Here is a 21,826-nt window from a genome sequence, read left to right as displayed (position 1 = left end):
AAATCTCTTCTCTATTTATAGTGAAGATTGCCAACAACTTCCAATGCATCCATTCAACTAAGGTTCATCTAGAAAAATGTAATCTTCCACTTTGCATTTAAGCCACCTAAACCTTAGTGATAAAAATCCAATTCTCAATATGCATGCACCTTATCTTTTGGCTTGAAACTCTAGTTTTTTTTTTTTTATCTCTAATAATAGTCGAATTTTGCATTTTCTCTCTAATAAAAAATTTCTTCGCATTTGCTCCCTAATATTTGAAAAGTCTTGTTTTAGGTTCTTGTCGCCAACTAAGTGATGACATGTCCATTAAATATTTGATAATACGATTTGTGGTGGCTCAAAACCACCAGTATTTCTTTCAAAAATAAATTTCTTTTTCACTTCTCTTTCTTTCACCATCTTCTCTTTTTTCCTCCTCCATGGAAACTAAGGAAACCACCGCATCACTGCACAACCCTTCACGCACCGTGAGTCTACCCTAACTACCATTAGCTGCAATCACGAACCCACTCCAAAACTACAATGGCACTAGATCAATACAAAATAGAGTGCGATCAAGGAAATGATTCGGTTGTTGATTTAGATCTCTGATCTAGGTTGTTGTTGACTTGGATCTCTGATCTAGGTTGTTGTTGATTTAGGTTTCATGTTGTTGGTTTTGGGGTGTGGTGGGGTTTAGGTCGAGGTTCGGTGGCAACATGGTGGTTGCAACACGAATTAGATCGCGGAAGTTGGTTTGTCGAGGAAGAGCACAATGGGGTCATGGATGATGTTGATTCTGATGGAGAGCAGAGACATTTGCCACCAGAGACACCGCAGTCACTCTCATCACCAATGAGCCAAAGTTTCGCATTAGCTAGCACTATCAGAATCACTGTGCAATGTCGTCATCCCTCTCCATGATTGCGCATTTACGTCGAATGTTGAGGTTTGGAATGTGAGTTTGGAGAAACAAAATCTTGGATGTTGAGAAGAATGAGAGTGTTTGTGAGATTTTTTTTCTTAAATGATTTGAGATTTGTTTTTTTAAAAAAAAATTGAAATATGTTTTGGAAGATAAAGGTTGAAAGAAAAGAAGGTAGGGAAGGGGCTAGTGCGACGACTTAGAAGGGGGTTCTCAATTTTTATTTTTTCTTTAATTGATTCTAATGGTTTTTAATCGCCAGAATTTCTAATTTTAATTTTGAAACAAATATTGATGGTTTTTTGAGCCGCCAAAAATCATTTTATCAAATATTTAGCATATACGCTATTACTTAATTGACAGCAAAGACCTAAATCAAAACTTTTCAAATGTCAAATAACAAATGCAAAGAAAAAATTTATTAGAGAACAAATGCAAAATTCGATTATATATTAAGAATAAAAAACAACCGATTAGAATAATAAAATGCTTAATAGCGATTGTTTATGCATTCAAATTAGAATTCGTACTTTATTCAATTCATCGTGAAGATAGATTTTGTTGTTAGCATTATTATTTAAAATTCCTCTAGAACATCGATTGAGTTGAAGAAATCAAGGAAATTTCTTAGTTAAGAACAAGCATTTAGCATACTCGGGCACCTCATATTTGAATTTGACAAATACTAATAACACGCTCTCCAATACATTTTTTGAACACTTAATAATTGATTAAAATTTATTTAAAAAACAAATTTTTACGAATTTCACTTAGTGAGTTTCGCTCGTGATTTTATAGTTTTTAATAAATTTTAACAACAATAAAAAGTGCATTAGGAGTGAATTGCTAACACTCATCTTTCAATTTTTCTTAAGCTAATTCCAAATTAGTGATTGATGTTAGATAACATGAGAGCAACAACAACCACATCAACAAAATCTTATCCCACTAGAGAAGCAATAAACTTGATTGATTAATGTATGAGTAATATGCTTTTGATTTGGCTTTTAAATGTGAAAAAGTGGTGCCTGGATAATTCCTTGTGAATTCCTCAATTATTCTTGCCTTAGGCATTTTACTAAGGTCTTCCATTGGCTATCAAACCCAGATTTCGGTGCCTGTTTGAGGTATCCATCCATCCCTGTCAGAAACAGAATCAAAGAGAGTGTAGCCACTCTCCCCTAGGATGGAAATGTAAGTTGTAACCACAACCCTTGTGGGCACTTTCTACTTCTAGCAGTAACCAAATATCTGAGAAAAGGTGTATGCTTTCCCCTACCTAAAGCTTATTCGATCACCAAATGCATGTATTAAGATATAATAGCTTTTGACCCCTAACAAGAAATGCTGCATGGTTTCTAGAGCCAAAAATTATATTCCTCTGTTCAAATTATATTTCTTATAGTTATTAAATGATAATTCAGTTATGAACAAGAACAACATTCTACACTCTATAATTTGAAAGTGGTGTAAAGAAATGATACTCTATCACTTCTAATGACATTAAGATTTATTGACTTATCCCTAGTTAAGACCGGCTTAAACTTTGATGAGATAAAGGGTTGGTATCTGAATCACCAAAGATTGATTGTATACTTTCTTTCTCTTAACCTTCTAATCTTTATTTCTCCATTAAGTATCTTGAACTGTTTAGTTCAGACAGATTTTGAATGTTTATGATTGTACTTCTTAATATGCAGGCTTTCCTCGGGCATTGAAGAGTTAGTCCAGACGTTGAAGGCTAATGGCATGATTGTTTATCTTATCTATAGTGGTTCCCATCAAATGATCAATGCATGGAGAATAGTTATCATTATAGGTTCTGAACAATAGTTATTATAATGTATTGTGAATTTGGAGCCCTTTCATGCCCATAATCTTCAAGATCAGCACAGTGTTAGTTCCTACACATGTCACTTGCAGAATACAACTAAATCTCTGATATTTAAATTTTGATCAAGACCTCTTCCATATCCCTTAAGCCAACATGGGAGCAACAATGAACCAAAAATAGGTCCAAGCAACCCCTACTACGAAACTAGAACTAGGCATGATTAATTGATTATTTTTGTTGGCAGTAATGGATCTACACAAGAGTCTAGTTATCAATGGCATAATGAGTAATGTGGATCTCATCCTCAGGCCGAGAAGGTGGATGGCTCTTGTTCCTCATTCTCAGTTCCTGATACTCCTTATATAGGAATCCTCTATACTTGGGTGGCTCCCCAATGTCTGAGGTAAATTGTGGCAGTGGTTCAACCCACTTGTCTCCTCTTAAGTTATGAAAGAACACGTAAGAGTATCGGCTTCGTCCTTCTGCTCTCACAACTCGGTGAGTTGCACTCTTGAATTTGTTGTTACTCAAGACCTTCCCAAATATCAACAAAACCAGTTAGACTCAAAGACGACATATGATCAAACTTATAAGCTATCATATCTCATGTTTCTAAGTTCTAACTTTATTATTAATGAAACACACAATAACATACTAAACCTTATTTCGGTTGGTGGGCAATCATGTAAGTAAATCAAATTCATGCATACTTGCCTCATTTCTTAGCCGAAAACACAAATGCAATGTCATAAGAATTGTGATTTTTTATTATTTCCCACATATATCCTCCTTTAGAGGCAATTCTATTCGATGAAATATTGGGTACTAAAAATGGGCACTTCTATCAGTAGAAATTGAAACTTCAGTTCACCACATTGCAGGATACTAGCTCATTCTGCTAGACTCAAACCCCGCTAGTTAGGAATTATGTGATAGTGCGGATATCATACAAACAAATAGCCCACAATTTTGGTGCATTTAAAAACATAGTTACCTGTATAACATCACCAACATTGACCACAATAGTTCCCTCTGCAGGAACAACAGGGACCCAATCTCCATTCTTAAGGACTTGCAGGCCTCCCACTCCATCCTGGACAACAAAGGTAACTATGTTGCCATCTTCATGCTCTGTGATTCCATTATTCTCATTGTTAGAAGCTGGAAAGTAACGCAAGGCCACAAGGAAATCCCAACTTCTATCATGATTGAATTCCTTCAAGAAGTTGGTAGGGAGACCCAAACACTCGTTTATAATGCTCTCCAACAGCACACCCATCTTGCTCATTTGCACAAACATTTCTTCAAGTACATCCCTATCACATTTGGCACACATATTTTACATACCTCAGTCACAGATCTAGAATATTCAACAAGTGACTAATGTGTGAAAAGCTTTACTAATATCTAAAGATGAACCTTTTTTTATAATCAGAAGAGAATATATTGAATAGTTGAGTACACTGTAAAAGAGATACTCAACTAGAAAAAAGTTTACAAAGAAAGTAAAGATAAAAACACATAAACCTACCAGCAGCCCTTATACTAAATCCAACGTAATACCCCAAAAAAGAGAACATCTAGCTAACAATCTGAAGATAAACTTTTGTATACGGTTTTAAACTGTTGAGTTATATAAGTTTTTTTTAACTATGCATGATGGAGATTTTTTTTATCATGTTAGTTGTGAAAATGTTAGTTTGGTTAACAGAGAGAATCCAACCGCAATCTTTTCCCTCTTTCCTTCTCCCTTAACCATTCAATCCACCTTATATCTCGATACATGACGGAGATAATGTAAATTTGAACATCAAGACTTATCATATTCACAAAAGTGTTCAAAGGCAGATAGTTAACCCAATTCAACTCCACTAATTTGTTTAATGATTCCATACAAACAAGAAGAATCAGTTTCACTTCATCCCGTCATTATCTGTTGATTAACATTATTTACTTTTGGAGGAGTGTAGTATGGTAATAATGAGTGATCACAAATAAACTGATGAAATTGAAAAGTGATTGAATTAATTAACCTGAACTTGGGAGGGATCTGAGGGATGACATTGAAGCTGGAACCTGGGGAAAAAAACAGAAAGTATTCATTCTTGTCTGGGGAGTGCAGAGGCTGCCTACTGTAGCCAGCAGGAAGTGGTGCATCAGAGGAAGGACTACTCTTGCTCTTTTCTTCATCAGAGTAATCAAAAAAGGTCTTAGATTGCTGCATGGCCTCTTTAACCAAATCAAGGGAAACTCCATGGTTCACAATTTGGAAGAAGCCATATTCAGAACAGGCTTGGGTGATTGCTTCTATGGCTCTCTTTTTTCCATCTTCATCCTCTCTCAGGAAAGGAGAGAGATCAACTGTTGGAATGCACGCCTCACCCATCTCTTTCTTGCTTCCTCCCAAATGTAAACCCTAATCTTTGTGCAGTGTTGTGGTTCGCACCCAACCCAACATATCATATATGATTTCAATCTGAAACATGAGAAGTTAGAGCTGTTTTTTTGTTTTCTTTCTTTAAAAAAAAATCTGTCTGAATTATTGTAAGCAGAGGTTACTAGTTGCTTTCCTAGGGTCAGTAAGTTTTGGAATTTTGCTAGTGTCATCAATGTGTATTGGTATTTGCGATTTTTATTAAACAATGTTTATAATAAGCATTTATAATTGATTTGTGGGATAGAGTAAACTGAACTCATACTAGGTTTATAGTAAGCATCTTTTTTCTTAATAAGCATCTTGTTTACAATGTGTATAGTGACCTGAACTGGTATTTCATTACAACGTTTATAATAAGCATCACAAATTAGAATAAAATGGTTAACAGCATTTCTTTTCTTTTTTTTGCATTGAAATCAGATTGGGAACTATATACCAGGTTCAACTACTAATCTGTTGACTTAATTTCTTATCCTTATCGACTCAATTACCATCTAAGTTTTATAAAAATTCATGAGTTAAAGCGAATTCTATAATAATTGTCAAGTGTTATTTGCGATATATTTAAAATTCATCAGGCAAGATGGAGATGAATTTCACAATCAGATTTAGGAGTAAAAAGAATTCAATATATTCAATACAGTATATCCATGCTTAAGTCTGATTTAATTAATCTATTTTAAAAAATAAAGGCTAGATGGATTAAATTATTTTGCTTAATAGATGATTAAAAATAAATTATTAATCTATTAGGTTATAAAATTATGTAAAAATTCATATATCATGTATGGGCAAAGTTTGCTGCTGGTCAGGGAGAGGTTTGTGTTTCTTTCGAGTCTCCGCCTCCGGGTATTATGTCGTGTCTCCTGGCTGATGCTATAGGAGTCCAGATTTTGCGTCTGTAGCCTTTCTTTTCTTTCTTTGTCCCTTGAACCAAAACAAAAATATCATGTATAATTTCAATCTGAAGCATGACTAGTTATAGCTTTTTTTTCTTTAAAATAAAAAAATAACTTGTCTGAATTATTGTAAGCAGAGGTCACTAGCTGCTTTCTTAGATTCAGGCTCTGTAAGTTTTGGAGTTTTTGCTAGTGTCGTCAGGTGTATCGGTATTTTGTTTAACAATGTTTATAATAAGCATTTTATACTTCATCTTTTTTTATAATAATTTCGTGTAAATTTTAAATCTTACAATACCCAGCAGTGATTACCACTAATCTCGGAAAAAAGTCGGTAAATGTGACTGGTGCAAGTAGCATTACTTTTCTTTTCTTTTCTTTTCTTTTTGTGAAAGATCCCAACAGTCATTGGTATGAGGATATAAATTGGACAACATTGAAAACATTTGCCTAGGGAATGATTTCTCGTTTGTAGAAATGCTTCCCATGGTAATCCTGCATGCTAAGAAATACCAAACTGGAAACAGCTATACACTAAATACTGCAATTTTACCATGTAGTTCCACGACGAAGGGTTATGGAAAAAAGCCGCTGAAACATTAGTATCTGAAAAAGTACACAAGGGATGAAACCAGAAATAACTTCATAGGACAATAAATAGACTATAGTCAGAGAGAGAACCAATAACTGGCCTTGGTAGCTCCACCTGCTGACATAAGACGACAACCACAAAGGGTGGCCATGATCATCCCCTAAAGAACGCTTACATACTCCTACAACCCCAAAAAAAAGTAATATGACCATAATGTATTTTTCACTTGGCATCCTCCTCACCCTCATCGTCATCCTCTTGATTGTCGTCATCATCATCAGACTCATCCTCCTTTCCCTGTTAATAAGGAAAATATGCACTTTATAATACACCAAAAATATTTGTAGTTGTACATGCTATCTTCAAAGTAGTAAAGTAACTACAAATGCAAAACCCAAAAGACCCAAGTCAAATTGAGAATTAAGAATTGACAAAAACAGCAAGTTTGGTAACTTTCTTAGTAAATCAATTTTGCCTCCAAAAGCATTTCATTTACTACATTTTAGTGCTGAGGTCTTCCCTTTTTCTTCACATAAACATCTTCACAAGTTTCCACACAGATCAACAGTAAGAAAATGATAAACCATAAAATTCACAAGAAGCACCAAACCAATTGCATGCTTTAATGATGTTGCACTTGACATTCAACAAGACGGTTAGCATTGATTTAATGGTGGGATTGTGGGAATTATCATAGCACAAGTTGCTCGGCTAAGTTATTTTGAATCTGTCTTATAAAACAATAAGAAAATAGTCAGTGATATCACACATTTGTGCTAGGTTAATGAAATGGAGTGATGCTGTATGTGTATTTTGTGAGTGTAAAAAATCAAGGGAAATTTGTCCATACAACCCAGAAATGGTAGGTAAAATATTAGGCAAGTGTCAACAAGTGCTAAAAATATAAATAATTAAATGTGTAGCTAAGACAGGAATGTTGAGGTAAATGAGCATACATCATAAGACCATAATATGATCAAATGCATCCAGGAGAAAGTATGAGTAGCATCTATTGAATTTTGATACAGTCCAATGGCATAGATTGAGAAAGGAAAGATTAAATAATGCATTTAGTTAAGCGTCCTTTGATAAGGCTCAACAGCCCAAAGCAGTGACTGGTGTTAAGGGAACATTAGTGCAGCAGTTAAGGTCATGGCCCCAAGATGCAGAAGGTATATTCCAAAGGGGGAAAATGGGACATGTGGATATGTAGGGGGAGAGTCGGTTGTGTTATGCAAAGTGAAAATTCAGTGGGGCCCGGAAACAAGATGGGAGGCAGTTATAAGTGCAGTGTCATGACTGAGGGAGGAAGGGGATAATTTGGTTTATGAGAGATTGGGAATCGGCCTTAGGTTTGGCAGGAAGTTTGCATCCATCCACAGCTACTTGTGATCTTCCTCTCTTCTTAAATATTATGCTTGATTTCATTTTCTGCTGATATACTTTGTTTTTCACAATTTCAGTTCAATATTATCTCCTTTTGTATCACTATTTTTAAGGTCAGTATTGCTTTCTGAATATACCTTATATATCTTAGGGCCATGAGTTAACTACTACACTATTGGGCACTTACAGCAGTCACTTCATTGGGATCCTGAACCTCATCATCCATCCATTAAATTTTGCCTCTTTCTGTTTAATTTTAGGCTTCTTTTAGTTTAATATTCATATCCACACTACCCACTAACTGGTAGTGCCCGATAAATAATAAGGATATAACCAGAAACAGACATTCCATAGAACAATAAAAGCAAAACTCTACAGCATTTGCTAATCACCTAGGCTTTTTCTAAGAAGGAGAAAATTACCTCATCATCAGCTTCATCCTCATCACCTTCCTCTTCATCAGGTTCTTCCTATTCCAATATAATCAATATTGTAAGAGACAAAAGGAAAGAAACCATGGTGAGAGTAAAATGAATGATGATGCAAAACCTAGAAGCAGAATTGTCACTAGAGAAAGAGAAAAGGATATCAGAACTGAAGGTTAACTTACATTGTTGAAATAGGTAAGTGGGTTTGGCCATAAATCATCCTTGATCAATTCTGCAACCTGCTATTTAGAGATAAATATTATCACATTAGGATTTATGTGAAACTTACACAAGCTATAGAAAATCAATTATTATCATAGAGATATGGCAAATCAATACCAGGGATGCACAACTAATTATACAAAACCAGACAATATACCTCATCATGAATGTCATCAATATCATCTTTCTGCTCAGTGTCACTAAACCAACTAAAGAAGCTGCATACATTAGCACAAGAAAATCAAAATAGTGATTTTATTGGTTTCATGAAGTGTTTACAAAAGGAGTTTGGACAATAATTTTTACATAAATTATTATTTGACAATTGCTTAACAAGAATGAAGTAATAAAGAAATTGTTCTATTTATTAATCCATCATAGAGTAAAATCATTTGTAAATTTAGAATATACTAAGTTCCAGTAAGATGGTATCATATATTAGTGAATTGTCAACAAATTGAATTAATTTCCAGATTTTAACTATAACAGAATAACATTAGAACAAAACTATGAGAGAACAATTTATAAAAGAAAATTTTTGTTAGTACATACGGAATTAAAATTGGTCTCACACGCACTATAGTTAACCATTTACTGAGAGTTGATAATTAAATAATCTGTAATGCCAACAGATCTGATAGTGATCATGTCAGGCATATTTCTTAGCTTCCCTGAAGGAGCCAACAATCACAAGTGAACTCAAAAAAATAAAAATTTAACCCATTCATATGTGAGTCTGCTTTAACTCAGACACTCAGGTCTGGGAATCAATCATATATAAGAATGGGAAGCCAGAACAATTGCTGGTTAACAGTGCCCGCATAAGCATTTTGCTTATGTGGGTCTGCTTTAACTCAGACACTCAGGTCTTGGAATCAATCATATATAAGAATGGGAAGCCAGAACAATTGCTGGTTAACATTGCCTGCATAAACATTGCTTTCTTTGTTTTCAATATTTTCTAGAAAAAAATACTTAAACATATTTAGGCACCAACCTGACATCAGTAGGAGCACGCTTGTTCCCTTTTTTTTCATGATTAACTCCATTGGGTATGCCCTGCATGTTTGAGGATTAAGTTTTCAGAAACAAACAAAATAAAAGCTGTACAAACTGATAGATGAACACCCAAAGTGACGTTCATAGCCTTACTTTGCCCTCTTTCCATTTTATGGGTGTAGCAGTAACCTTAGTTGTTCCTTCCTCAAGAAAGGTATAAGTCTTTACAAGTTTTGTATCCTCGAAATAGGGATTGGCATTGAAATTCTGAAAAAAGAACAATTTCAAAAGTGGTTATTATTCAACTAAGTGAACAGTTCAAGTAAGACATAAACTTTTAAAACCAACAAGTGATTGAAAAACATTCTATGAGGTATACACCAAGGGAAAGTGGAAAAGCAACTTACAAAGGTGATTGAGTAGCCTGATTTGACATCTTTAAAATCTTCAACCTCAAGAGAACTCAAATACTTAAATATCTACCAAATAAGGGGGTCAGTAACAAATTAGAATTATTCATCAGGCATCTGTAACCAAAACATCAACAATAACCTTAAAAACAAGGTCCAAAGTAATAAAAAATAAGGGTCTGTAACAAATTAGAATTACTCATCAGTTATCTGTAACCAAAACAACAATATTTGAAGCATTTCCTCGGAACCTTAGAAATAAAGTCCACAGTTATTAAAAGGAACATAATTCTTTTTAGTGAAACAAAAATATTCCAAAACAGCCACCACCTAAGCTGCTTTGCTTTTAGCTCAGTGTTGTTAAATAGAGGCAAACAGATTTTTTGCCGACTACCATAGACAATTTTGTGAAGCGAGGCCCACCATGGTAGTGCCATAAGGCACAATGGCGTGTTTAGATGGTGGAATTTTAGCCTTCCGCCATTCACCATTGATACCACTGTTTCAGCTTTTCAAAAGTGCACATTATGGTAGACAAACTCAAACAAGCCGGAAAAAAAAGCCAATCCAAATTTAGTATGTGGAAAAAAGAGTCCAGACCTTCTGATCTTCCTCGTTCAAAAGATCACCAAGAGCAGGATGACTCAAAAACTGCACAAGAACAACTACTAAAGTAAATAAGGCATTTCCAACATCAAAATTAACAATTTCATAATTCAATTAACTAAAGTTTTAACATAATCACGCAGACATATGAAGTATGAACTCACAGCAGTTAACCAGAAATCAGGAATGGCATTGATAATATCATTGCGCTTATCATAAACGGGCTTCCGTATCTCATTGTACTTCTGCTCTATTTCCAGAACTTTGTCACTGGCTTCCTCGTTGATCTATAATATAACCCAACCAAACAAAACAAAAAAAAGAGCACAAAAGCAAAAAAAAAAAAAAAACAGGTTAATTAAATCACGTTCTGAGACCAGAAACAGATAATCAAACACAAAACCAAACAAATTGAGCTCGCGTAACTCTGAGGCTCCAAAAGCAAAAGTCACATTTCGAACATCACATAAAAACCTCGGAAAACCCGAAGGATGATCCGAATTTCGCGAAATTGAAAGCCGAACAAAATTGAACAAAATCGGTACACCTTTTCAAGCTCGTCTTGGATCTCCTGCAACTTCTCGATGGAGAGGACGAGTTCTCCGTCGATTTCATCGAGGTTTTCGCCCTTGTCGGAGACCTTCGGCTTCTTGCTCCTGTCAGCCACCATTTTTCTTCTTCTTTCTGCAACTTCGGTGGTTTCGTAAAACCCTAGCACAGTTCTAACTAGGTCGAGCGAGTGAGGAGAGTGTGTGAAGTGAAAGAGTTAGTTAGGGTTTTGGGGGGTTTATATGTGTCATTCGTGCGTCACCGCAGTGTGCGGGTGTACCGAATAAATCAACAACCGTGTGACACGTGTCCATCATAGGGGTAAATTCGTCATTTCGAGGTCAGAGGATTTGTTTGCTTGAAATGAGTTAATACTTAATTATAGTTGAGAACCACATTCAAGGTCTAGGTGTACTTTGATTCAAATAGACTCAATTATATTGATTGAATTTTTTAAATATTTGGATTAAATTTGATTCAATTCAAAATCAATAATTGTGTGACACTTGTTTGTGGTAGGGGTAAATTTGTCATTTTGAAGCCAAGAAATTTGTTTGCATTAGATGAGTTAATACTTAATTATGGTTGAGCAATCACTAGGGTTCATATATCTGGTGTACATGTGATCCAAACAAACTTAGTTACATTGGTTAGATTTTCTAAGTGTTTTGGGTTAAATCTGATTCAATCCAATTTAGATTCGATGGAATTGGATAATGGATTTTTTTTTAACCTAATTGACTCAACTCAACCAATATCATATAATTATATTAATGAATTATCAAATACAAAATACGTTAATTTTTATCTCACATGGTTTATTAAATTATTAAACTAAACCATACATGATTTTTTATTTTTTAAGTTATTGTTTTTATCTTTGTCTTAATTTTGTTTATGTTTTCTCATGCTAATGCAATACTTTATTTCAATCTAAAATAAAAATATTATATTAGCATTAAAATCCTTAATTCTATTAGTCAAATATTATTTCAATTTGATATCTTTTGAGTGCATTTAATTATTATATACATACAAATAGGGATGACAAAATGTATTGGATCTTATGGATACCCGCAAAAATATTCATAGCAAGGAAGTTAATTAATTGCATATTGGGACTGGGATGGGAATAGATATTTACCCACAAATTTACATGGATATGGGTACAAGTACATGTATTATAGTACTCATCCCGTCTCGTCTCACACATGTCAAATATATAGTTATAATATGTTACATAAGTAAATAATATATATTACATATATAATTTTTTTTTTGAAAAAAATTATGTATTTTTTAAAAAAAATTTGTGACTAATATTCTAATAGTAACAACAAAGACATAGAGTAGTGCAGCAGAACCCTAAATCTAATCCTTCATTTGTGGTTTAATTTTGTGACTAATCTTCTATTGGTAGTTTAATTATTGTTTATGATAGTCTAATCCTTAGCCTTATTATCATGTTCTAGTTTATGTTGGTATTAATGGACCAAAATAATATATAGACTTCGGAGATAAGCATGTCCAAAAAATATGAAAAAATTTATTCTAATAAGGTCAAAATCTTATCCATTTGTTTTCTTTTATAATTTATAATATATATTTATAAGCTAATTAGTTTCAGTTTATTCTTTTTTGACAAGTCTTAGAGAATATCGTCACCACATTATGTCTAAGTTTAATTAGAGTTTTTGTTAAGCGATTAGAACATTATAAACTTTTAGAATCGTTGTGCTGAAAGATTATCTTTGTAATGTTGTTCATTTATGACATGAGTTTGGATGGATCAATGTTACGCGTGCTTATTTTTAATATTATATGTGAATGATTTTAATGTTATACTTTCTAAATTTAAGAATGCATTTTAATTCACTTGTAGTTGTAGTAATTGTTTTAATTAAATTTTATTGATTTATTAACTTTATACATAAGTAAAGTGTGGGTCGTGGATGCGGGTATGAGTATATAAGCCCCTAACGCATACATGGATGGGAATTATATTGTTTCGGGTCCACAAAATTGACATGGCAAGTGATGTGGCATTAAAATATGCACATTAGCCCTAGTACGGGAGAATGGACACAACGCCTTTAAGAGTCAGACTATTGGGTCGATAAGTTGTTAATATCTGTCGCAATCTACCTCACGACGGGACGGCGAAAGCAAAATCGATAAGTCAAAGCGCCCGTCTCCAAGGGAGAAAATGAGCGGATTTGTCACCAACATTTATTCGAGGAAAACATTAGAAAAACCAAAAAGAGGTATGCGAATTTCGAAAAGAAAAGGGTTCGGGAGTTGTTTACGCATAGGGAAGGTATTAGCACCCCACGTGCTTGTCACAAGGGACAACAAGCTTTAATCGAGTGTGCAAAAATGTGACTTCAATATTATTTATTTTCCCTTTTTTATTTTTTTGGGGTCGACAAGGGGGCTGTCCTTGCTCCTACGTATCCTCAGGTGCAATGAGGAATTCAGACCTACGTAGTTCTTTAAGTTTGAATGTTTGTGTGTTAAATTGATTTTTTTATGTTTTTTAAAGATTCATTTTAATTGCGAACAAAAAGTTGTTTAAGTAATTGGACCTTGAAACGATGTTTTAAATTTTGAAAAGCAGAAAAAATCATTAAGGCGATGGACCTTGAAACGATCTTTTAAATTTGAAAAGCAGAGAGAATCATTAAAGCATTAGACCTTGAAATGATCTCAAGTGATATTTGATAAAAAGAAATTAGTTATGAGTCGGTTTTATCTTAGTTTTGTTTATTAACTTTCAATCTCTTTAAAGATAACTTTACAACACTAGTGATCGGTTAAGATTGAACTTTACAAAGAAAAACAAGATCACTGATGATAGATGGAGAAGATGGATGTGCACATAATAATAAGGAGGACTCCTAAGGGTACATAGATCACATTCAAATCTTAAAAACAAAACTAACCGACGGTTGTACAAAGAACATCGAACAAGGAATGATGTAGGGAATGATCGCGGTTGTGATTTGGTAGTGTCTCGGCTTCGTTTCCTCTTCTTTCTTTTTCTTTTTTCTTAATTCTCTCCACTTCTGAACCTTGGAACCCTTTAAAACACCCCCAGGACGCCTATTTATAGGCAAAGGGTCACCTTGGGGCAGTTACAGCTTGCCCAGGCGAGCTGAAACTTAACCCTGAAGCAGTGAGCTAGCCCAGGAGAGCTAGTTTCTTCACCATGAAGCTATTTGGTGGCCCAGGCGAGCCAGAGGCTAGCCTGGGTGAGCTAGGGTCTAGGAAAACCAAGGAAAATACCCTTTTGCCCTATTTGTTTTGGTATTTTTTGCATTCTTGATCAAAGCACTGAATGATCATATGTTTCGCACTATAATTGGCTTTCAACAGCATAAGTCGACTAGCAAGGATCAAAAGATCAACGAACGATAGTTCCCGGATGAAATTAGGGTATGATAGTTGCCTCTCTTTACTTATCTTTTATTGGAAATGAAAGGGAAGTAAAGATAAGGACACTAATTTCGTTCAAGCGACCTTGTTATTCGACCGAGAAATTGGGGAAAACCAAGGAAGTGAAACCGAAAAAACAAGAGGACATTGAAGTCTTATAAAACGTAAAATGGAGGACATTGAAGTCCTGTAGAGCAGAAGACATTTGAAGTTTTTTTTCAAAGCATAGAAATAGAGGACGTTGAGTCTTAAGAAGCACAAAGACAAGGACATTAAGTCCTATAAAAGATAGAAGACATTGAAGTCTTATAAAGTGTAAAAGATAGAAGACATTGAAGTCTTGTAAAATGTAAAAGATAGAAGACATTGAAGTCTTGTAAATGTAATTGAAGATATTGTAATCTTTGAAAGCATAAATGACTAAAGACATTGAAGCCTTTGAAATGTAAATGAAGACATTGTAGTCTTTTGAAAGCGTAAATGACTGAAGACATTGAAGTCTTTGAAATGTAAATGAAGACATTGTAGTCTTTGAAGTCTTTGAAATGTAAATGAAGACATTGTAGTCTTTTGAAAGCATAAATGACTGAAGACATTGAAGTTTTTGAAATGTAAATGACAAAGGACTTTGATTGATTTTTGGGATGCAGATGCATGCCACCTTCATCTTGAAATGCTAGTAATGCAAAAGGTTTTGAATCATGAAAATTGTGTAATGCTTATGAAATTCTTTCCTATTTTTGTGATTTTGATTTTTTTTTGTTTTTTTTTTGTGGAAAACATAGATTGACTGTCTCTTTCTGAAAGACATGATAACTCATGAGACCTCATCCTATCTTTTTGCAAATCTCTTCGGGGACTCCCTCAGAGTGTATGTTTTGTTTGATTTAATCACTTGACAATTTTGGAGTGACAGCAACGGAGTCGCTTGACATTTAATCAATCAACCGAAATATTGATCCTAGGGTTTTCCCCTTTCTTTTTAAAAACTTTGATTATTCTACACAACAAGAAAACATAAGGCTTTGGGATCAATCGTGCACCCCATTGAAGGATGGCAATGGATTGTCCCACTTTGGTATGTGACCAAGTGAAACTTTCCCAATTTATGATCGTAGAGTGATGTCAAGGGTTTGTCAATCCCACTAAAACTTGATGACATGGATTGATCTCGAAAGAATTTATACAAAAAAGGCCACCCTTGGATTCAAAAGGAATCCTAAGGAGTCTACATGAGCGACTAACATCAAATATACCCTACTATCATAATTGTCTTTGGGCATTTTCCACGAGCTCCTAGTCGAATGAGTTTTCTTTTCAAATGTGCAAGTGTGAAACCTCGAGGATTCTCTCTCTTATATATATATATATATATTCAACAATCACAAGTGTGTGCAGGTTTCATTCCAGAATCCCAACTTAAAAGCAAAATTAGTCATTCCTTGATCCTCATGAGCTTTATTGGGCTTGTAACGTGGTCAAGGGTAAGAGGGCTATGAAAGAAAGAATTAGAGAGGCTCAAAGAGTATTTGAGAGTTATATTGAGTAAGAACCTTGAGAGTCTTGCTTGTACTTTTGTTCCTTTCAACTCTTAGGTCGAACTCTAAGGTATCTATTCATGTCTTTTGTCATGACCTTGTAGCAAGGAAAAATGAAAGAAACTGTGTAGGTTCTCGAGAAATATTTAAAAGATTTTCAATTGACAGATTAAGTTGAATGACTCTTGTTCTTGACAACTCACTTTTCTCTCAAAAAGAAACTTTTAAGAATGATAAAATGAGGTCACATGAATGTCTGTACTTCTTATTTTGATTTGAAACACATTCAATCAAACATTTTTTCTTTGAACTTTTTTCTTTACTCGTTGTTTACGACACCCTCACCAAACGTGAAGAATGAGCAATTTCTGATTGAACAGACTTGGAGATCAACTCAGTAGCACAGGTCACTTGAGCAAACAAACCAACGGCTTACATTCACATTCCAGTGAAAGTTAAATAAGCAAAGATGTAATTGTGAGAGAATAAGAGACAAGGACATCAAATTTATCCATATTATTAATATTGTGACTGCTGTTTACAGTAATGGCATAAACTTGAAAATCCTAATGAGTCATTGGAGACATCTAACAACAACCTTCAAATTGCCCCATGCATAGTGTCGCTTAACAATGCCAGAATTCACAAGCAATTGTCCTCCTCAAATTTTAGCCAGCCTGCATCAATTAGACTTTGCACCTTATGTTTCAGGGTCATACAATGCTTAATAGAATGCCCTGAAACTCTTCCATGATAAGCACATGTCCCACCTTATGGCTACTATTGCATTATTAAGTAGATAAAGGAGAGTTAGCATATGACACCAGAATTGAGGTGAATTCTACAGACTTCTTTTATGGAAAATTCCTTCCCTGGTCGGTGTTTTGATTTGGGTTAAGGGTGGTGTTTGGTGTCAGATGTGCATCAAGTGGGTTTTGTGGTTGATTTAGGGGTGGCCTTTGTGGATGATTGGGTGTTCTTGGCTGATAGGGTGATGGGTAATGAGAAGGGTTGATATTGGCTGAGTATTGATATTGTTGAGCTGGTGGGAAATTTGGCCATGTAGGAACAACAGTCACAACATAGGTTCCTCCCTCCTTCTTATTCTCTCCATTTGCCCCAGGCTTCCTATTCATCAAAGCAGGATAATCAAATTTGTTGCTTCTCAGACCCACTTCGATCCTTTCGCCAGTGAACACTAAATTGACAAAGCTTGAAGGCATGTAACCCACCATCTTTTCATAGTAGAACACCGATAACGTGTTTACTATCATTGTTATCATCTTCCTCTCCATCATTGGGGGCGCTACTTGAGCTGACAGATCCCTCCACCTTTGGGCGTATTCTTTGAAAGATTCATGCTCCCTCTTACACATGTTCCAGAGTTGCATTCTATTCGGAGCCATATCAGAATTGTACTGATACTTCCTAATGAAGGCAACCATTAGGTCCTTCCAAGAATGGACCTGGGAAGGTTCCAAATTAGTATACCAGGTGATGGCTGCCCCAGTAAGACTTTCCTAGAAGAAATGCATCAATAAGTTTTTTATCTTTCCCGTACCCCCCTATTTTCCTGCAGTACATCTTTAGGTGATTCTTGGGGCAAGTAGTCCCCTTGTACTTATCGAAATCCAGTACCTTGAACTTTGGAGGGATAACGACATCGGACACTAGGCACAGTTCTGCCATGTCAACAAAGGCATAATTTCCGCCTCCTTCAATGACCCTTAGCCTTTCCTCTATATGATCAAATTTTTCCCTTTCCACCATAGCAGGAGGGACTCTTCCCACCGCAAAATGCAAATGTTGTGGTTGTGGGCGATACTGAGGGCCCCCCAAAGTGTTTGGCAGGGGTACGCCACCAAATGCTTGCCCTTCGGTGGCATATCTGAGGTGAGGCTCGAAGTCGGCTAAAGTGTGGTCTCGGGGTACTTCATGTGTCTCCCCTATGGGTTGAGGGACCTGTGCATGATCAGATTGAGGATGCTGGCTCTCAATGGGTATGGGAGTAGAGTTATCGCCATTCTCATCGGTAGCGTGGGCAACATTGGGTACACTGGTGTATAGTTGGGAGGCAAGCCATATGGTGGGAAGGAATGCTGGCTCTGGACCTGCACAAAATGGGGTCGCCCATACTTCCCAACGCTTCGCCTCCCTGACCTACCATATCCGAGACTAGACGATTTACTTGATTGAGGCCAGGTGGGTGAGTCGGGTCCACCTCAGTGGCGGTACTTACGGCAACGACTGTAGTCATGTTGACCTACATCATTTTCTCATACTCATCATGGCTTCCATCATTGTGGACATTTGCTCTTTCATGGCCTCTATGTCGGCCTTCATCTGTTCCTGTACCTCCTATATTTCACTCATCACTCTAGCTATGGCACGCGTTCGGTAAGGGTGCCGTAAAGTGCATTTTTTCCTTTTGATTACAATGATTATAGTTCTAATTCCAAGGAAAGCATATGATGAGCAATGAAACCAATGTGAAAAGAGAAATAAGCATGGATGTATGTGAATGATACATTGTTGAAGTATTGCAAATTTTTACATAGGACATTTAGTAGAACATGGGGTCAAATCAATTCAGATTTTCATTAAAACAACATTGTTCATCACATCTTGTTAGAGTCAAAGTGCAACTGGAAATAAAACATGGACACCATCAATCCATAATTTTGTAAATTATTTAGCTCAATCATGTGTTGGCAGTAGCCAAAGAAGCTATGTAAACTCGATCCATCTTCTGCCCCAACTTTTGCAAGCTGGTTACTTCCATACTTGACGTTGACTTGATGAAACCCTTTTTTTAAAAGCATGTGCCTAGTTCGACCCCATAATCCAAGGAATAGCAATTTTGATTGTCAATACTTCGACAACATATCATAGAGATGAATGACTAGGGCATACTTATGCTATGCATGACAAATGTAATTATGAGATCGACATGAGACGCCCGAAGAACCATCCTTTCCTAGTTAACAAATGCATTAGGTACCATGTTCACAAGAAATAAGTGTGTAATCCCAACATGATTTGTTTATAGCTATCATCATGGTACCCAACACATGTAACTAAGAATGTGGTGTAAACTTCCACGCTTTATTGTGACTTTCTTTTTGTTTTTTGTGTTTGTTTTTTTTTTTTTTTTGTTTTGGAAAATGCAAGGCATGAGTAACTATGTGTCAAGATCATGCATGAATGAACATAACATGCGAATGATAAAAATAGAATGTATGCAATTAGCAGAAGAAAAGCATGCTAAATGAAGATGCATGATAATGCAATGATTTATGCAAATGCAATGCATGAATATGATAAATGACAAATGCATGAATGATATGTCCATTACGATGCTATGAAGATATGCACAATTTGATCAAGGAAACAAAACATGGTGAGTTTGTTCTGTGTCCCTAATTCAGGAACCTAATGGAAGGGATCCAAAAGTCCATTTCTAATGACAACTCTCAAGGATGGTTTCACGTAACTTTACTGGCTTTTAGAGATATCATCCTTTTAGGTAACAAGATTGTGGTGGTAGGGACTACCAACGACAATGCCATACCAAAAGAGGAAAACTCTAGATGAGGTTTCACTATTATCAAGCGAGTCGGAGACCCGACATGATCACAAATCGACCTCCACTCCCTATGGCTCACATAGACCTAGGTATAAGGCCTAACATCTCAATGTGTGTGTAAAGGTGTAGGTTCCATGTGTGCATAGAACAAAAATATTTCTAACTACGAATATAATAGATAGGCAGACACACACCAAACACAATAACATAACAAAGGTTATATACAAATATGGATAAAAACAAAAGATAACAAAGAAAAGGGAACATAAATAAAGAAGAAGTCAAGATAAAACATTGCACACTGATCGAATGGCTTAACTCTCTAACAAGGAATCCTCAGTGGAGTCGTCATCTGTCGCAACCTACTTCACAACGGAACGATGAAAGCAAAATCGATAAGCCAAAGCGTTCGTCTCCAAGGGAGAAAATGAGCGGAGTCACCACCAACATTTATTCGAGGAAAACGTTAGAAAAGCCAAAAAGAGGTCTGCGAATTTCGAAAAGAAGGGTTCGAGAGTTGTTTACGCATAGGGAAGGTATTAGCACCCCACATGCCTGTCACAAGGGACGTCAGCCTTTAATCGAGTGTGCAAAAACGTGATTTCAATATTATTTATTTTCCCTTTTTTAATTTTTTTTAATTTTTTTGGGGTCGACAAGGGGGCTACCCTTACTCCTAGATGAAGAAGATGGATGCACACATAATAACAAGGGGGACCCCTAAGGGTACGTAGATCACATTCAAATCTTAAAAACAAAACTAACCGACAGTTGTACGAAGAACACCGAACAAGGAATGATGTAGGGAATGATCGCGGTCGCTATTCGGAAGCGCCTCGGCTTCGTTTCCTCTTCTTTCTTCTTCTTCTTTCTTAATTCTCTCAATTCTCTCCACTTCTGAACCTTGGAACCCTTTAAAACACCCCTATGACGCTTATTTATAGGCAAATGATCACTTTGGGGCAGTTGCAGCTCGCCCAGGCGAGCTGAAACTTAACCTTGAAGCAGTGAGCTCGCCTAGGCGAGCTGGTTTCTACACCATGAAGGCCCAAGCGAGCCAAAGGCTAGCCTGGGAGAGCTAGGGTCTAGGAAAACCAAGGAAAAGACCCTTTTGCCCCCCTTTTGTTTGGTATTTTTTGCATTCTTGATCAAAGCACTAAATGATCATCTGTTTTGCACTGTAACTGGTGGGCAATACCGTAAGTCGACTAGCAAGGATCAAAAGATCAACGAACGATAGTCCCCAGATGAAATTAGGGTATGACAATATCTATATATATTTGAATTTTAATGATAATGCTATTATTCCCTTATCAAGTTGGAAGTACCTACTTATCTACTTGAAATGAATTATCTACAAAAGTTGTTATGCCACTGTAACAATTCCTACAATCAAGGACTCGAAGCTCCCATTCAACACTATAAATACTAGGTTCTATCTCCCCCTTTCGATTCATTCTCAACTCACTCACGTACTTACTTGAGCGTCAAAGTCTTTTGCTTTACTGGTCCCCCCTTGTGCTTTCCTAGTAAAGGGTACCTTTAGTCCAACGTGAGAGATCGTGAAGCCCATCTTGGCTATGTCAACCCTGACGTCAATCCGTTTCAGATTTTAGTAAGTACATTTGGCGCCCACCATAGGGCTGCGGTAAAACTTTCCCCGCATCGTCTCTTCACCAATGGTTAGCATACAGTCTGGCCTCAAATGCAAGCCACCCCTAGGAAGCTCCAATCCTCTCCCAACAACCATGACAGACAATGACACTTTCCAACAACTCCAAGCCCGTATTGGGGAGATGGAGTGACACCATGAGGAGAAACTTAGAAAGTTGAAGGCTGACCATGATGAATTGGAGGCTCGTGTGAGTCGCCCCCAAGGGGACGAACACTCCACCCACACGATACACAAATGTACTCAGAGGGAATCACACCCTCGACAAACCATCAATACCCAAATTAACCACAATACCTCACGCGCACATCGCGATTAGAGAAGGA

General features: G+C 36.1%; 2 protein-coding genes across 3 annotated transcripts; both read right to left on the bottom strand.

Moving 5' to 3' along the window:
* Nucleotides 1-2,751: 2,751 nt before the first annotated feature.
* LOC100808610 (1-aminocyclopropane-1-carboxylate oxidase 1) lies at nt 2,752-5,522 on the bottom strand. The gene is made up of 3 exons (XM_003522978.3): nt 4,775-5,522; nt 3,736-4,057; nt 2,752-3,275 (listed from the first exon to the last, which is right to left on the bottom strand). Exons 1-3 carry the CDS (start codon nt 5,125-5,127, stop codon nt 3,006-3,008), a joined length of 945 nt encoding a protein of 314 aa, XP_003523026.1. The 5' UTR covers nt 5,128-5,522; the 3' UTR covers nt 2,752-3,005.
* A 1,130-nt stretch (nt 5,523-6,652) lies between these two features.
* LOC100808081 (NAP1-related protein 2) lies at nt 6,653-11,492 on the bottom strand. Of its 2 annotated transcripts, none has more exons than XM_006578514.3 (10): nt 11,268-11,492; nt 10,885-11,007; nt 10,715-10,765; nt 10,112-10,183; nt 9,858-9,971; nt 9,703-9,764; nt 8,863-8,923; nt 8,666-8,725; nt 8,478-8,525; nt 6,653-6,966 (listed from the first exon to the last, which is right to left on the bottom strand). In XM_006578514.3, exons 1-10 carry the CDS (start codon nt 11,388-11,390, stop codon nt 6,892-6,894), a joined length of 789 nt encoding a protein of 262 aa, XP_006578577.1. In that variant the 5' UTR covers nt 11,391-11,492; the 3' UTR covers nt 6,653-6,891. The 2 variants fall into 2 exon arrangements, with proteins under 2 accessions (XP_006578577.1, XP_003523025.1); XM_003522977.3 differs by having other exon boundaries at nt 8,666-8,722.
* Nucleotides 11,493-21,826: the final 10,334 nt, after the last annotated feature.

The sequence above is a fragment of the Glycine max genome, chromosome 4 (assembly GCF_000004515.6).
Source record: "Glycine max cultivar Williams 82 chromosome 4, Glycine_max_v4.0, whole genome shotgun sequence".
Classification (NCBI taxonomy): Eukaryota; Viridiplantae; Streptophyta; class Magnoliopsida; order Fabales; family Fabaceae; genus Glycine; species Glycine max.
This window is presented reverse-complemented; position numbering and strand designations above follow the sequence as displayed.

What these genes read in the sequence shown, in the direction of transcription:
- LOC100808610 (XM_003522978.3), bottom strand. Translation starts at nt 5,127, where the DNA reads ATGGGTGAGGCGTGCATTCCAACAGTTGATCTCTCTCCTTTCCTGAGA. An exon ending in CAGATCCCTCCCAAGTTCAG is followed by an intron (nt 4,058 to 4,774) that starts GTTAATTAATTC and finishes CAAATGTGATAG; the next exon opens with GGATGTACTTGAAGAAATGT. An exon ending in ATGTTGGTGATGTTATACAG is followed by an intron (nt 3,276 to 3,735) that starts GTAACTATGTTT and finishes ATATTTGGGAAG; the next exon opens with GTCTTGAGTAACAACAAATT.
- LOC100808081 (XM_006578514.3), bottom strand. Translation starts at nt 11,390, where the DNA reads ATGGTGGCTGACAGGAGCAAGAAGCCGAAGGTCTCCGACAAGGGCGAA. An exon ending in TGAACGAGGAAGATCAGAAG is followed by an intron (nt 10,184 to 10,714) that starts GTCTGGACTCTT and finishes CTTATTTGGTAG; the next exon opens with ATATTTAAGTATTTGAGTTC. An exon ending in CGTGCTCCTACTGATGTCAG is followed by an intron (nt 8,924 to 9,702) that starts GTTGGTGCCTAA and finishes TAATGTATGCAG; the next exon opens with CTTCTTTAGTTGGTTTAGTG.